Below are 17,714 nucleotides of genomic sequence, written 5' to 3'. Positions count from 1 at the left end.
TGAAGGTGAAATCTATATACTTCTATTATTTATTTCTATTAGTTATCTATTATTTTATTTTTCATTTATAACATTCAATATAGACATGTGCATAGCAGCAAGTTTCAGGCAGTATCAGGAGGGGGCATACGTTTCAGGTTCAAGCTAAAACAAAGACAGTACAGATTCACACAATCAAATTCATGACAAAATATGGACGATGCTGATAGTACTTTGCTAAAAATAGAAAAACTGATAATTTGAGTTAATCTTAGAACAGGGCTGCTAAGTTCATATGCTTTTGCGTGCTTGGCTGTGATGCAGCAGAAGAAACCCACACGTCTCTGGTGAGGGAGGGAGAGAGGACCTTGGGCATAAACAAAGCTGTCGCGCTAATTCTAACCCTGACCATTGTGTAACATGCTTTAGCACACTGCCGCCTCACACCGCCTACAGCAGTGTGGCGGCCAGACCTGATTTACCGGGCCAACCATACCCAAGGCACAGCATCTCTCCCCCGTCATAGGACTACGACACACTTCAGGATCATGCATAAGGAACATAAAAGTAGTCTAGACTAAGCAACACAGACTAAGAGACAGAGAGAGAAAGGAAGAGAAAGGTGAAAACCATGAAAACACCAGTTGTAGTCCTTCTTCCAGTGTAATAGTGTATCAATCGAACATGCCAGGGAACTTGTTATTACAGTACGTGGTGAAGTTAAACTCCTCCACTGTAAAGTCAACGTCCTTCCACTTCTTGGCTAGTTTTCTTCCCTCTGGAGTCTCCATGGCAAAGTTCTCGATGGCCAGAATGGGCAGCAGGGCAATCTCCTTATATACCATTTCCATTCCCCATTGCTGTTCAGATATAAATATATAAACAAATATACTGATGTAGATTTCCATATATAAGCATGTTAAAAGACAATAGAATAGTCCTAGTAACATAAGATAAACGGAAAGGCTGCGGATACAAATTCTACTGGACCTTTCTTCCCGGGGTGTAAAAGTCCCGAAGTTTCTGTGCATGTGCAAGATTCTGTATTTACGCACAGTCTCTGCTCTACTCCTAGAGAACAGGCTATTCTGGCGAATGGTTCTCGTTTAATAAAGTGAGATCAAAGCTGAATCAATTTCTGCAAGATCACATAATGATAGTATTGTACATAACAGAACTGAATATACACTGAGCGTACACAACATAAGGAACACCTTCATAATATTGAGTTACACCCCCCTTTGCCCTCAGAACAGCCTCAATTCATCGGGGCATGGTCTCTACCAGTGTGCCTGGCACCTACTACCATACCCCGTTCAAAATCACTTAAATATTTTGTCTTGCCCATTCACCTCTGAATGGCACACATACACAATCCATGTCTCAATTGTCTCGACGATTAAAAATAATTATTTAACCTGTCTCCTACCTTTCCGCTACACTGATTGAAGTGGATTTAACAAGTGACATCAATAAGGGATCATAACTTTCATGTGGATTCACCTGGTCAGTCTATGTCATGGAAAGAGCTGGTGTTCATAATATTTTGTACACTCAGTTTAATAGCATAGTATAATAATAATAATAATAATATGCCATTTAGCAGACGCTTTTATCCAAAGCGACTTACAGTCATAATACAATAATGTTACTGTAAGACAAAAAACACCACCTCAGGTTTTAGAATGGTGACCTTTTTCTCTCATGCAGCCACAACACAACAGCGCGCCACTAGACAAAATATCTGCCTACGGATCCGCAGCCTCGGCCTAAAATAAAAAGCTAGAGATTAACGGCCAACCTCACCCTGCCACAGGCAGCACAGCTGATCACACGGCCTGGCTCCCAGTCCTCAAAAGTCTTCAGAAGGGTCTGCCCATTGGTTTTATAGTACCTCCTGAAAACACACACACATGCACATGTTAACTCCTCACACACAAACACACTGATGCAAAAACACTTCCAATATGTGACAGTGACAGTATCGGGACAGACATTAGAGAAACACAACTTACTCAAAGTCAGGGTTGATGTTGACATGGTGTGCGTTTTCAATTACTTTAATGTCATTGCCGAAGGCCACGAGCACAAAACAGCCTCGACACGAGAGCTGAATGCTAGCAGCACTGAAACGACCCTTCTTCTTGATCTTCAACTGTTCTTTCAACTGTCTGGTCAACAACGCTTCTGTCTGGAGCTCAGTGATCTAATAGTGGAGACAGAGAGAGAAAAGATCTAAAGAAAAGGAGATTAGAGAATGAGGAATTGGCTGCCGGGTTCAAAAGACATATACTGGAAAAAAGGAAAGTGAGTGAGTGTAGGTTTTTCCAAAGAGATGAGATACTTGCAGCGGTAGTACATAGAGAAAGATACCAGCCTCACCACCATGAGGAATAGCCTCACCTTCATTTGGAACTCCCTGGGCTCCATCCTCTGCACTTCGCTGATGGCCCTGCCAGTCAATTCCTCCAGACATTCATTGAGATGTTCCCGACGCACCTCCCGCCCCCCTGCCTGGGCCACCACAGAGTAAACGCTGTCACTCGCCCGAGCCCGGCCACTGGCCTGCTGTTGTGCGATCTCATTGGTCAGCAGCCCATAGCGCACCACCAGGTTGCATTCTGGGATGTCCAGGCCCTCCTCAGCAACGCTGGTGGAGATCAGGAGGTTGAGGGAGCCCTGGCGGAAGTTTTTGATTGTGTCCTTCTGCTCATTCTACAAGCGCACCCACAGAAACACACAAACAGAGGTCAGTTGTTGGTATGACACAGGCATTGGCACTTTCCAACCCACCTTTCTATACCTCCAAAAGTTCTGACTGTGTTTAATGTCAGGTTACCTGGGTCATGTAATTGATGCCGTTGCCAGCGCCTGTCAGAATGGCTGCCCTGATACCAGCACGCTGCAGGGCTGGGTTCTTGGACACCCAGTCATACAAGCAGTGGGTGCTTTTACGGGTCTTGGAGAAGAGGATGCCTCTGGAGTGCTCACCCTGGTCAAACTGCTCCAGCAGGGTGCTCTGAAGCTTCCCCATCTTAGGGTTTTCAAACCGGTCATCGCCTGCCAGTTTCCTCAGCTCCACCTCGTTCTCTGTTGAGGATCAGGACACTGACTATCAATGTTCAGAAGTTGAACTTCCTATACTCTTAATATTCCCAAGAATCACACGCATACAGTATGTGAGAAAGTGGGAGAGATTGTTCCAAGGGAATTGCAGGTTCTCACCCTGGTAGAGTCCAAGCAGGAAGAAGTCGGTTCCATCCATGGCAGTGGAACTCTTGGTGCTATAGTAGGCCACTAGGACCCTAAAGGCATCCACCATGCGCACTGTGTCGTTGATGAGCAGGGCGTCGTTGTACTGACGCAGGTGGAGAGCACACTGGGCCAGTAGTCTGTTCCTGTCCGTCACACCTACACCAGGAAACACACATGCAAAATAGGTTTTAATATGGAATTCAAAAGTATGGCATTGACTGAGGAAGGTTCCTTGTGTGATTTGGTGCATGAAAATGATTCCTATGCTTTGCTTCTATAATGTGGTATTATTTCATATTAAGAGGATGATTTACCCTTCTTCTCCAGAATCACCACGTCTGCCTCATACTCCTGCGTGCCAAACTCCCTGATAGAAAAGGCCCTAAGGCCATGAAGTCATGGATAAACTGCATCATGAACTTCAGGTGATCCCCAAATGGGTCCTGAGACAAAACAACAGGAGTTTGTTGAATTCAAACCAATACCGCTCTCAAGTTCAAAGGCTATATGTTTATAGAACAGAATTGAACTCACCTGAGGTCTTCTGTCAACGATGTCAAACCTTTTCCTGGGTCTGGGGACCTTTTTCTTCAGCTCAGGGGCATACACTTTAGACGACACAATCACTGAGTCCAGGTTGTCACAAATCTGAAGGCGATAAATAACGAAATTAGCTAACTGTAAAGGGTAAACATAAAGTGTTAGATCTAGCTCACATTCCATGAGGGTAGCCCCCTCGTAGTCCTTGATGTAACCAAGGTAACGACTCTTCGTCACTTTGATGTCTTTGGGAAATCCCTGTGATGACAAAACAAGCCAGAGGGGAGAGGTCAGAGGTGAGGTAGAGAGAGAGGTACATGTTATCATCCTATACCATACCTGCTTCTTGAAGTAGCCAATGGCGTACTCATCAGCGTAGGTGAGGAAGTACAGGATGCTGTGCTTGATGTGGTACTCCTTTAGGTGGTTCATCAGGTGAGTACCGTAGCCCTGAAACCACAATGGCAAACAATCAGGGGAAAATGTCGGCCTCTTGGTCCAACACATACATTCAAACTCTGACAGATACCGTGAGTACAATAACAAGCCATTAAGTCCAACTTACCCAGCTAATTTATTTCAGTATTTGTGCTGTTGCATGTAAAGGAGAGGTGTGTCCATACCTTGACTTGCTCTGTAAAGCCCTGGGTTGGGAACATCCTGAAACAGATGCCCCCGATGACACGGCCATCCTTGATTAGGGCCAGCGTCTTGTGCTTCCAGGACAGAGAACAGTCCAAGAGAGTGGGGAGAAATGGTCAAAAAAAGCTCATTTCAAGAAGCTTCACTGAAGACATAACAGGAGAGAGAAACTGTTAAACTGTCTACGTACGGGTCAAACACTAGGCGTGTGATGTACTCTTTGGGCATGCGAGGCAGCTGGTGGGAGAAGACGTTCTGCAAGCCCACCAGCCACATCAGGATCTTCTTGTTGGACTTCTGGGAAAGAGAGTTCCCTATGACATGGAACTCTATGATGCCCCGCCTCTCCTCCAGCCTGGCTGTCTCATCACGAGCAGCATTGGCAGACAGCAGACTCGTCTAGCAGAGAGTGACAGTGATTATCAACATAGTTCATTATTATATTCATTCTAACAAACATCCCGTTTCCATACTTAGATGTTAGACTTGATAAAATATATCAGTCAACATAAATATTCATGTTGCACTGGCGAATGGACATTAAATGACGCGTCTCAGTCTTGGGCAGCACTTACCTCTGGGCCCAACATGGTAGCCGGGTCAGTGATGGTCATCATTACCTCGTTGACCAACTCCATGGGGATGTCGCCCATCACCCTGATCCTCTTGGCGTCCTCCAGGGTCAGAGCTTCTGGAAGCTTCCTCTTCTCTCCTGAGGGGAAACAGTACAAAACATTACTATAACCACCATGAATTTATATGATGTTTATGTGTCTGAGGCTATCACACGGAGGCATTGGAAATACAAGCTCCCACATCAACAGGTAAGACATAAAAACAAACGTCAGCTATTACTTCACACCCAGTACAAAGCAAAAGTTAGCTTGGCGGGGCTGCCAGAGTTACTGACCTGTTATGGGCTCGGCCACGCCAGAGTCCAGCCCCAGACTGCCTAGCGAAGAGCCACTGTTCATGCCCTTAGAGATGGAGGGCGAACCCGACACTGCAGCAGGGCTGATCACTGCCAGGATCAGAAACACAGGACAATGACCGAGACCAGACAGGATTATTGAAAATGGAGAGAGGGAAAAGTATAATATTATCACACATTACATGTTGTACAACCTATAAGTGCCTTTATGGATCTTATGAGAACCACTTATTTAGTTGTAACAGGTACCCCCTACCTAACTGGTGACCCAGCTGGCCCCCCTCTGAGGCAGGCATGGTGAAGTCAGCCTCCCAGATGGGAGAGTTTTCCCCATAGATCTCCTCCTCTAGCATAGACAGAAACCTGGGACACAAACACTTTGTTACAATCCACAGATTCACAGCGTCCATCTCACTCACTCCAGAATCTTGGTTTGATTGTAACTCGAGGGAGAAACACAATAAGTATCAACGTGACACCACGTACTTGGGAAAGTGTGTGAGGATTAGTGTGTGTTTCTCTGGTAGGAGCTTGTCCTTCTCCACTCTAAACTTCTCCAGGAGCTGGCGGCGCGTCACGGTGAAGATTGACTTGAGCAGACTGCGGCCAAACACCTGGGTGGTCTCATAGCGCGGCAGGCTGTCGTTACTCTGGGGGACATGGCAGTAGCACAGCCACCTGGGAAACAAGACACAGATTAGATTACAGTAGTTGTGAGTCACTTTTGATGGGAACAAAAGGAGAAGTCAGCAGTGAGACCTCTACATTAACAGAAAATAAACAAGATGCAATACAACAACAAAAAACAAGATGCAATTCATTGCAAAAAAACAAACATTTTCCACAACAGATGTCACACACACCTGGTGTAGTCCACTTTGTAGGCTGTGCCATCATCCTTCTGGGACCGCTGGCGGAACTGTGTGGGAGTCTCCAGCTTCCAGTAGTTGAGGCACAGGAGGAACATCTTGGAGAGCTCAAACATTGTCTGCCTCTCTCTGGGTGCCAGGTGGCTGAATTTGTACTGAACGAAGTTCAACACTCCCTGAGAAACAAAATAAAACAAACTTGTACAAAAAGTATTTTACTGTTGGGCAAGAAGGAAAGAACAGCTTGACAAACAGGTAGGAAGGAGACTTGTCTACCTGCTCTATGTTGGGCTTCTGAAAGGGGGGTCTCCCCAATGATCCCTCCACTATCGGCTGACTCATCTGCAAGATGCATTTTCTCAGCAGCTGGGGGATAGAGATGAAAAGAGAGAGAGGGTCAAGATGTGCAAAGCCAGATATTGACTCCAGTGGCAGGAAAGTGGAGGTTATGGCCATTTACACTTGTCTGTCTGGTTGGAATGGAGGGAAGTGATGTCACACCTTGAAGAGGTAGAAGTAGACCTGCTTGGTGTCAGTGTCCTCCTCCTTGTGCACAGACATAAAGAGGTTCTCCACATCCACCACCATCCCCAGCAGCCTGTTGATCTCCTCCTCTGACACGTTCTCTAGGTGGGACACATGGGCCGCTGCACAGGAGGGGTTCAATAACAGATCAGCATCTTAAAGTGTCAATCAGCAGTTGAAACAATAACAAAGGAACTCCACACAACTGTTTAGGTAAAAAGTTTATGAATGGGGCTGGAGAAAAGTAACTACTCTCAAATTCATAGACAGAGCTACGTATGCAAGGACTGACCATCCATGATATTAAAATGATTGTTTTAACCATGTTTTTAGGCTATACAGTGTTTCTTTACATTTACATTGTTTACAAACATTGGAGTAAAACAAGCTTCTATTTTGGGTTCTGATGGGGTAGGACAGTTGAACTAAGCTCATTAAGCATTTATAAGTTATAGTCTTCAAGAATCAATAGGTACATATCATTAATTTATAAGCACAAAAATTGATGTAGCAACTGCTGACTGCCCCTTTAAAGGGGGAATAGCTAAGGATTGTTACTTTACTACTCACTCAATAAAGAGATGAGGCTGAAACCTACATTGTGCAATTTATATGATCATAATTGCTATTATGGAATAGCATACACATTCTATATCTATGATGTGTATTGATGACATTAGGTTCAGTGTGATCATGAAGCATATCTATCCTTCAAACTAGTGTTGAGTCATAAGGCAGCCTACCCAGTGCATGCCCGCAGCTGCGGCAGGACTCGCTCAGGCTGGCCGCTTGTTGCTGTAAGTCCATACTACGGGTGGCTGTCGGCGGTTGTGGGTTCTTCCAGCCATTGCACTTGCATGTGTCACTAGCCTAAAGATAAGAGGAAAATAAATCAGAAGCCCACACTAGCATAATAAAACAGATTCATGCTAGTTGGCTGCCTAGCTAGCTACTACCAAAGTTGGTTAGCCTTGCTGTTGATAACTATATTCTTGACAGTAACGTTAGCTACGCATGTACGCCATATACATTTATGAAGGATATTATTGCATGTTAGAAACCAAATGCAAATGATAATGGTGTTTTGTTTCTGTTTGTTTAGATGGTTGTGCAAGTAGGGGAAATGGCTAGTTAGCTAGTAATTGTTTTGGTGAACTTGGCTATGCTAGCTAGCCTAGCCATATAGCTAACGTTAGCTATTTAGCTACCTTGCAAGCGGAGAAGACTCCGAGTTTCTCGAGCTTTTTCGCCCGTGGAAAAGCTCTGACTTGGGCTTATTTCTGACTCGCCAGCTGTTGTTGGCTAAGACCTGGTCTGACTGGGTCACTGTTCCCCGATCCAGATCCCGCCCCAGCAGTCCCACCAGACTGAGCTTGATGTAGCCGGGGTTGCAAGACAGCTGAATGGCGGGTAGCTACTGGTAACTTTTAGCAACTGTGGTTAGTTGTTTCCAATGTTATTTCACGCTTAAGAGTACCTGTAATTGAGCCAACTAGCTACCTACCATTCAGCTGTTTTTCTAACTTCATTATCCGAGGCATTAACGTTAGGTGGTTGGTAGCTGCTGTACTTAATTACAGCTACTGATTGCAGTCTGCCACCCAGATAGCTGGCATTGGGTAAGTTTGGCTTTATACATAGCTTGGGCTTTGTCGAGTAAGGCTTAAACTATGTATTTAGATTGTAGTTAGGTATTATAGGTAGGCATCGTGGGCTGTTGTGGGTAGTTGTTGTATGTAGTTATTGTAGGTTACTTTTGTATTCGGCGGTGCCGGGTGTAACACGAAGCTAGCTAGCTAGCCAACTCACCTCCTGGACTAGCTGGCTAGTAGCTATTAGCAACGGTAGCAACTAAATACAATATCCTTTTAGCCAGCTACATTCGTTCGCAGCGACGCCGTTTTTCAAACAAAGTCAACACAGCAGCCATTGCTAGCTAGCCAACACTACCAGCTAGCTGTACTGTAGTAGCTAAATACAATATATTTGTGCTAGCTAGCCAACGTTTAATCATTGCTGCGTTATGAAAGAACTAGACACGGACACGAATTATCTGTTTAGTGTGTTAACACACTATTTGTAGTTTGTTGTAACCAAGTATTGGTGCTAAACTGTGTGTTATTGGATGCTAGCATGCTAGTTAGCTATGGCGTCATAGTTAGCTAGCTGAATAAAGTAAGTTGAGTCTAGTCCTTGAAACATTGAACCGCTGTAGTTTACAACAATTCTAATTTCTAAAGTGGAAGTTGGGAGAGTTTTATTCGGGTGGTTCAGTGAAACAATTATAGTTTCTGAGGTGGAAGTTGGGAGAGTTATATTTTTTTTGGTGAGGGAGGCCTTGCTCTCTCCTTTCCCAGATGTTTAGTTCATTTCATTCCGATCTCCTCTGCATTATTGTAGCCATCTGCTACAGCCTGTCAACTATGCCTCTGCCTATCCCTGTTCTCTCCTCTCCGCACAGGCTACACAAACGCCTCACACCGCGTGGCTGCTGCCTCTCTAACCTTGTGGTCCCTGCACGCACCACACACCTGGAGTTCCAGGTCTCAGGCAGCCTCTGGAACTGCCGTTCTGCTGCCAACAAGGCTGACTTCATCCAAGCCTATGCTACCCTCCAGTCCCTCGACTTCCTGGCGCTGACGGAAACATGGATTACCACTGAAAACACTGCTACTCCTACTGCTCTCTCCTCGTCTGACCATGTGTTCTCGCATACCCCGATAGCATCTGGTCAGAGGGGTGGTGGCACAGGAATCCTCATCTCTCCCAAGTGGTCATTCTCCATTTTTCCCCTAACCCATCTGTCTATCTCCTCATTTGAATTCCACGCTGTCACAGTCACTAGCCCATTTAAGCTTAATATCCTTGTCATCTATCGCTCTCCAGGTTCCCTTGGAGAGTTCATCAATGAGCTTGACGCCTTGATAAGTTCCTTTCCTGAGGATGGCTCACCCTTCACAGTTTTGGGGGATTTCAACCTCCCTACATCTACATTTGACTCATTTCTCTCTGTCTCCTTCTTTCCACTCCTCTCCTCTTTTGACCTCACCCTCTCACCGTCCCCCCCCCTACTCACAAGGCAGGCAATACGCTTGACTTCATCTTCACTAGATGTTGCTCTTCTACTAATCTCACTGCAACTCCCCTCCATGTCTCCGACCACTACTTTGTATCCTTTTCTCTCTCGCTCTCCTCCAACACTACTCACTCTGCCCCTACACAGATGGTAACGCGCCGCCGCAACCTTCGCTCTCTCTCTCCCACTACTCTCTCCTCTTCCATCCTATCATCTCTTCCCTCTGCTCAATCCTTCTCCCTTCAATCTCCTGATTCTGCCTCCTCAACCCTCCTCTCCTCCCTTTCTGCATCCTTTGACTCCCTGTGTCCCCTATCCTCCCGGCCGGCTCGGTCCTCCCCTCCAGCTCCGTGGCTTGATGACTCATTGCGAGCTCACAGAACAGAGCTCCGGGCAGCTGAGCGGAAATGGAAGAAAACTAAACTCCCTGCCGACCTGGCATCTTTTCACTCCCTCCTCTCTACATTTTCTTCATCTGCTTCTGCTGCTAAGGCCACTTTCTACCACTCTAAATTCCAAGCATCTGCCTCTAACCCTAGGAAGCTCTTTGCCACATTCTCCTCACTGCTGAATCCTCCCCCACCCCCCCTCCTCCCTCTCTGTGGATGACTTCGTCAACCACTTTGAAAAGAAGGTTGACGACATCCGATCCTCGTTTGTTAAGTCTAATGACACTGCTGGTCCTGCTCACACTGCCCTACCCTATGCTTTGACTTCTTTCTCCCCTCTCTCTCCAGATAAAATCTTGCGACTAGTGACTGCAGGCCGCCCAACAACCTGCCCGCTTGACCCCATCCCCTCCTCTCTTCTCCAGACCATCTCCGGTGACCTTATCCCCTACCTCACCTCGCTGATCAACTCATCCTTGACCGCTGGCTATGTCCCTTCCGTCTTCAAGAGAGCGAGAGTTGCACCCCTTCTCAAAAAACCAACACTCGATCCCACTGATGTCAACAACTACAGACCAGTATCCCTTCTTTCTTTTCTTTCCAAAACTATTGAGCGTGCCGTCTTTAGCCAACTCTCTTGCTATCTCTCTCAGAATGACCTTCTTGATCCAAACCAGTCAGGTTTCAGGACTGGTCATTCAACTGAGACTGCTCTTCTCTGTGTCACGGAGGCTCTCCGCACTGCTAAAGCTAACTCTCTCTCCTCTGCTCTTGTCCTTCTAGACCTGTCTGCTGCCTTTGATACAGTGAACCATCAGATCCTCCTCTCCACCCTCTCCGAGCTGGGCATCTCCGGCGCGGCTCACTCCTGGATTGCGTCCTACCTGACCGGTCGCTCCTACCAAGTGGCGTGGCGAGAAGCTGTCTCCGCACCACGTGCTCTCACCACTAGTGTCCCCCAGGGCTCAGTTCTAGGCCCTCTCCTTTTCTCCCTATACACCAAGTCACTTGGCTCTGTCATATCCTCACATGGCCTCTCCTATCATTGCTACGCTGACGATACACAACTAATCTTCTCCTTTCCCCCTTCTGATAACCAGGTGGCGAATCGCATCTCTGCATGTCTGGCAGACATATCAGTATGGATGACGGATCACCACCTCAAGCTGAACCCTGGCAAGACGGAGCTGCTCTTCCTCCCGGGGAAGGACTGCCCGTTCCATGATCTCGCCATCACGGTTGACAACTCCGTTGTGTCCTCCTCCCAGAGTGCGAAGAGCCTTGGCGTGACCCTGGACAACACCCTGTCGTTCTCTGCCAACATCAAGGCGGTGACCCGATCCTGCAGGTTCATGCTCTACAACATTTGGAGAGTACGACCCTGCCTTACACAGGAAGCGGCACAGGTCCTAATCCAGGCACTTGTCATCTCCCGTCTGGATTACTGCAACTCGCTGTTGGCTGGGCTCCCTGCCTGTGCCATTAAACCCCTACAACTCATCCAGAATGCCGCAGCCCGTCTGGTGTTCAACCTTCCCAAGTTCTCTCACGTCACCCCCCTCCTCCGCACACTCCACTGGCTTCCAGTTGAAGCTCGCATCCGTTACAAGACCATGGTGCTTGCCTATGGTGCAGTGAGGGGAACGGCACCTCCGTACCTTCAGGCTCTGATCAGTCCCTACACCCAAACGAGGGCATTGCGTTCATCCACCTCTGGCCTGCTGGCTCCCCTTCCTCTGCGGAAGCATAGTTCCCGCTCAGCCCAGTCAAAACTGTTCGCTGCTCTGGCACCCCAATGGTGGAACAAGCTCCCTCACGACGCCAGGACAGCGGAGTCACTCACCACCTTCCGGAGACATTTGAAACCCCACCTCTTTAAGGAATACCTGGGATACGATAAAGTAATCCTTCTACCCCCCCCCAAAAAAAAAAAATGGTAAAGTGGTTATCCCACTGGCTATAGGGTGAATGCACCAATTTGTAAGTCGCTCTGGATAAGAGCATCTGCTAAATGACGTAAATGTGCCCTTGAGCAAGGCACTTAACCCTAATTGCTCCTGTAAGTCGCTCTGGATAAGAGCGTCTGCTAAATGACTAAAATGTAAAATGTAAATGTCTGTGCCGCCGGGTCCGACATATCAAAACGCACGCTTCACTGCAGCCTGTTCCACTCAATGGTACGTATACACATCATTGGTTCCACTCCACCCCTTTTTTGGGTCGCTCACCTCTCCCCTCGCCCTGGATTTGAAGAAAGGCAGTATGGGTACTGTAGTCTCAGTGGCCCCTGCAGTCTGCCTAAAGTATTGAAAGTAGCCGGAATTGTCAAAGTTTGCAATGAAAACATACAAATGCATTTACATAGAACAATACAGAATTACACTGTGTTGAATTAGCTACACTATTTATTGACCACCATTGAGTATAAATTATACTTTAACGATCCAGTAGAGGTCAGTAGAGCACACTAACTTTCTAACTTCAATGAGGACTGTTGTGAGAGGTTCTTGTGTAACATGTAGGATAAATAATCGAAATAACTTAAAATGTGTACTTATCCCTTTGCGTTTGAAATGAAAGGTTTCAGCTTTGGGGCAACAGCTGTTTACAACTAGTCTGGTAAAGTATAATCTGCCCCAGCCATTACTGTCATGTCAGAGAGAGAGCAAAGGGGTTTTGGCCAACTAAATCCACTGGCGGGACGACGACGACCACGACTGTGGAGCAGGAATGTGAGGAATTCAGTCAGACCATAGTGTGAGATTTTTCAGCAGAAAGAATCTCACTGAGCTCAGCTGGCTTCTTAGACTGATGAGGATCTATTGATGAGATTGAGAATTAGAGAAGATCGAGAATTAGAGAACAAAGGCTTCTGTATGACTGGAAACAACTACTGTACGCCCAACATGTCGGTAAAGATACTCATAGCTGTTAGGTGAAAACTAAGTGAAAAATCTTCTACTCGAATACCCATTGTCATACAACAAATGAGAAGACAGGCAGACAATGAGATACCTTCCCCCTTATTTATTGGTAAAATTACAATGTTGTTTTGCTTTGTTTACCCCTGCCCTCCCCATGTCCCCCATCTCACAGCAGTGACAGCTGCAGGTACTGTTGTGCTAATCATTGATGTCATAACAGACGATCCCTCCCCGATATGAAAAAGTAAAAAAAGAACAGAGAAAAAGAAAAGCAAAAGAAACTGATAAAATCTGAAATCACAACAGATGACAGAACCAGTGCACCCCATACCAGAGAATCTTCAGAAACAAAATAATTGTATACAAATAAAAAAGACATCTTTACATGACAAAAATAATTGAGGATGACAAAGTATCATGTTGAGATTGGGAAGGTATTGTATTGACAGTAACTACTGATTGGTTACATATTTGAAGAAAATAATTATACAAATAATAGCAACATGTTTTCAATACACAATTGTGATTTTGGTCAGGAAAACAAATCTTGCTTTGTGTTTTATTCCACTTTCGTCATTGTATATGAATGATTCAGAGACATTATATTAATACTAAAAATGACTTATTGGTGACAATGATGTTAATGCACTATGTATATGGTTGGATATCATAGATTAATGATTGGAAAACCTTAGGTGGTCTAGTCTTTGAAATCATACTGTTTAACTTGTGCCAAAAATAAGTGAAAGTAATAACAATAATAATAACAATGTAATAGTTCAGTTCATCTACACAACTGCTATATCTGGAAGGAAACAACTGTTCTCCTAACTCCTTATTTGGGGTTGAGGAGTTGAACACTCTCCCTTCTTTTGCCCAAGGGTGACGATCGGGAACAAGACAAAATTAAATCATGAGAATTGCTACATTCACCCACCACCAAACTAAACAGGGTTAGAACAGTGACAGAAGACATACGTTGAAATACTGTAGTATTATGGTAAAGAAATGACAAGAGAGAGGGAGAGACAGAAAGGAGAGGGCCAAAGAGCCTGTTCATTATTCCTCCCAGTTGCGTTTGATTTTTTATTTTTCTTACAGAAATACAGTGAAACAAAGAAGAGCAGTGCTCTGTTATGTGCGATTGGTAAGGATTGATATTTTTTTCCTCCCTAAGTGGGGTTGTTGTTTTTTGCCTGGGTGTTGTCAGATGTCCATAGTTTCGTTGCAGATACTGGGTTGTTATGTCCTCGGATAAGTTAAAACAGTTTTAGGTCATCATGTTGGTCATAATTGTGTCATGTCTGTTGGTCGGATCATTGGAACCTTGGAGTTGTGTGTTGACAGTTGATTGGCCTGTGAGCTGGTTTGCTTATCAGTTGATCAGTGCAGTATTGGTGCATGGGGGTTGGTCAGACCGTCGGTTGGTTTGACCGTGGGATGTGTTTGTCAGCTGGTCTGGTCAGTTGGTTGATACTGCAGGTTGGTTGGTGTGTCGGTCCAGTTGGTTAGTTCCCACCTCCACAGCACTTGCTACCACCAGCCTGTGGGGCGGCTTCCTGCAGGTCCACTCCAGCCCGGCCACTGGCCCGGCCACTGGCTCCACCTGCTGGCTCGTTCTTAGGAAGCTTCTTGGCTACAGGAGAAGGAAAAAAAAGAAACAGTGAGTAGGAAGCCTTCATGGTTTCTACACATTTAATTTGTTCTGGGAAGAAATGTACACCGAGTATACAAAACATTATGAACACCTGCTCTTTCCATGACAGACTGACCAGGTGAAAGCTATGATCCCTTATTGATGTCAATTGTTAAATCCACTTCAAAATCAAGCGTAGATGAAGGAGAGGAGACATGTTAAAGACAGATTTTTAAGCCTCGAGACAGTTGAGACATGGATTGTGTATGTGTGACAAAGGAGATGATTGTGGACTACAGGAAAAAGAAGAGGACCGAGCACGCCCCCATTCTCATCGACGGGGCTGTAGTGGAGCAAGTTGAAAGCTTTAAGTTCCTTGGTGTCCACATCACCAACAAACTAAGATGGTCCAAGCACACCAAGACAGTTGTGAATAGGGCACGACAAACCTATTCCCACTAAGGAGACTGAAAAGATTTGGCATGGGTCCTCAGATTCTCAAAAGGTTCTACAGCTGCACCATCGAGAGCATCCTGACTGGTTACATCAGTCAGGTTCTACAACTGCTAAAAAGGTTCAACTACAACTAAAAATTGTCAAAGACTACAGCCACCCTGGTCATAGACTGTTCTCTCTGCTACCGCACGGCAAGCAGTACCGGAGCGCCAAGTCTAGGTCCAAGAGGCTTCTAAACAGCTTCTACCCCCAAGTCATAAGACTCCTGAACATCTAATCAAATAGCTACCCAGACTATTTGCATTGGTATTCTTTCTTAAAATTGCATTGTTGGTTAAGGGCTTGTAAGTAAACATTTCACTGTAAGGTCTACACCTGTTGTATTCGGCGCATGTGACAAATAACATTTGATTTGTGTATGTGCTGGGTTTGGATTGTGTATGTGCTGGGTTTTTCACGCTTAACAGTTTGCTGTGTATATCAAGAATGGTCCACCACCCAAAGATCATCGAGCCTACTTGACATAACTGTCGAAAGCATTGGAGTCAACATGGGCCAGCATCCCTATGGAACGCTTGACACCTTATAAAGTCAATGCCCCAAAGAATTTAGGCTGTTCCGAGGGCAAAAGCGGGGGTGCAACTCAATATTAGGAAGGTGTTCCTAATGTTTGATATACTCAGTGTCACGATCGTCATTCATAGAGGAGGACCAAGGCGCAGCGTTGAATGCGAAGATTTTATTTATTAGAATGATCACACGATCAAAACAACAAAACTAAAACGTGATGTCCCTGGTTACATAAACAAACCCACACGGAACAAGAAATCACAAATAATGAATGCCTAACGGCTACCTAAGTATGACTCCCAATCAGAGACAACGAGCTACAGCCGTCTCTGATTGGGAGCCACCCTGGCCAACATAGATATACAACAACTAGAACATAAACAAATGAAAACTCTCACCCTGGCTCAACACACTAGAGTCCCCAGAGCCAGGGCGTGACAGTACCCCCCCCTAAAGGCGCGGACTCCGACCGCGCCAACCAAATACAACAGGGGAGGGACCGGGTGGGCACTCCGCCTCGGCGGCGGATCCGGCTCCGGACATGACCCCCACTCCTTCTCTAACCCCCCAAAGTACCCCTGGTCCGGTCTGGCCCTGCTGACCGGAGCTGAACTGAACACTGGTGGAGAGGATTGCTCTAGCTCCGGCGTGACGCAGCACCTGACCGGTGCCGGACCCGCCACCGGTGGAACAGGCACGGCCGTGCCGGACTGACGACGCACACCACTGGCTTGGTGTGGGGAGCAGGAGCGGGCCGAGCCGGGCTGACGAAACGCACCACTGACTTGGTGCAGGGAGCAGGAGCGGGCCGGACCGGGCTGACGACGCGCAACACTGACTTGGTGCGGGGAGCAGGAACGGGCCGGACTGGGCTGGCGACGCGCACCACAGACTTGGTGCGGAGAGCAGGAACGGGCCGGACAGGGCTGACGAAACGCACCACTGACTTGGTGCGGGGAGCAGGAATGGGCCGGACTGGGCTGGCGACGCGCACCACAGACTTGGTGCGGAGAGCAGGAACGGGCCGGACAGGGCTGACGAAACGCACCACTGACTTGGTGTGGGGAGCAGGAATGGGCCGGGCCGAGCTGGCGATGCGCACCGTAGACTTGGTGCGAGTGGCAGGAACAGGCCGGACCGTACTGGGAACACACACCACTGGCCCTACGTGGGGATCAGGAACAGGCCGGACCGGACTGGCAACACACGCCAGTACCTCTCGCCGTGCCTCTACATCTTCCACCCCCTCTTCGACCAGTGGCCCCCGTAACCTGGCGGCCTCCTCTGCCAATCCGCTGGGCCGCTCTGCCGCGGTCTCCTGCTGGCCCGTCGTCCACGGCGTTAGCCCCCCCCTAAAAAAATTCTGGGCGTCTCCCCTACCCGTGGACCAGGTCTCCATGTCCCTCGCCAGCCTTTCGCCCTTCTGCCACAATGTCAAGCCCTTCTCTTCCTCACTCGGCTTGACCCAGTCGAGGAGGCGAAGGAGATCTGTTAGGGATCTCCCTGGCGATGGCTCCTGGACACGCTGCTTGGTCACATCTTGGTGGTTTCTTCTGTCACGATCGTCATTCATAGAGGAGGACCAAGGCGCAGTGTTGAAAGCGAACATTTTATTTATTAGAATGATCACATGATCAAAACAACAAAACGAAAACGTGACGTCCCTGGTTACATAAACAAACCCACACGGAACAAGAAACCACAAATAATGAATGCCTAACGGCTACCTAAGTATGACTCCCAATCAGAGACAACGAGCTACAGCCGTCTCTGATTGGGAGCCACCCTGGCCAACATAGATATACAACAACTAGAACATAAACAAATGAAAACTCACACCCTGGCTCAACATACTAGAGTCCCCAGAGCCAGGGTGTGACACTCAGTGTATACATGCACACATAATAATGTGGTACACGTAC

General features: G+C 46.8%; 1 protein-coding gene and 1 pseudogene across 2 annotated transcripts; both read right to left on the bottom strand.

Moving 5' to 3' along the window:
- Positions 1-281: 281 nt before the first annotated feature.
- Positions 282-3,957, bottom strand: LOC311119420 (ATP-dependent RNA helicase DHX58-like; annotated as a pseudogene). The gene is made up of 8 exons: positions 3,769-3,957; positions 3,549-3,677; positions 3,205-3,390; positions 2,819-3,069; positions 2,383-2,694; positions 1,995-2,185; positions 1,786-1,876; positions 282-839 (listed from the first exon to the last, which is right to left on the bottom strand). The product of its transcript is annotated as an ATP-dependent RNA helicase DHX58-like (transcript).
- Positions 3,958-4,548: 591 nt separating this feature from the next.
- Positions 4,549-7,040, bottom strand: LOC311119419 (histone acetyltransferase KAT2A-like; the record flags this gene model as incomplete). The annotated part of the gene is made up of 9 exons (XM_084194115.1): positions 4,549-4,815; positions 4,992-5,128; positions 5,327-5,437; positions 5,604-5,710; positions 5,834-6,025; positions 6,211-6,392; positions 6,493-6,582; positions 6,718-6,863; positions 7,034-7,040. 9 exons carry the CDS (start codon positions 7,038-7,040, stop codon positions 4,549-4,551), a joined length of 1,239 nt encoding a protein of 412 aa, XP_084050241.1.
- Between the last annotated feature and the right edge of the window lie 10,674 nt (positions 7,041-17,714).

Source organism: Coregonus lavaretus (genome assembly GCF_964263955.1).
Source record: "Coregonus lavaretus genome assembly, contig: HAP1_SCAFFOLD_1929, whole genome shotgun sequence".
NCBI lineage: Eukaryota > Metazoa > Chordata > Actinopteri > Salmoniformes > Salmonidae > Coregonus > Coregonus lavaretus.
The sequence above is the reverse complement of the archived record's forward strand: the minus strand, read 5'-3'. Positions and strand labels throughout refer to the sequence as shown.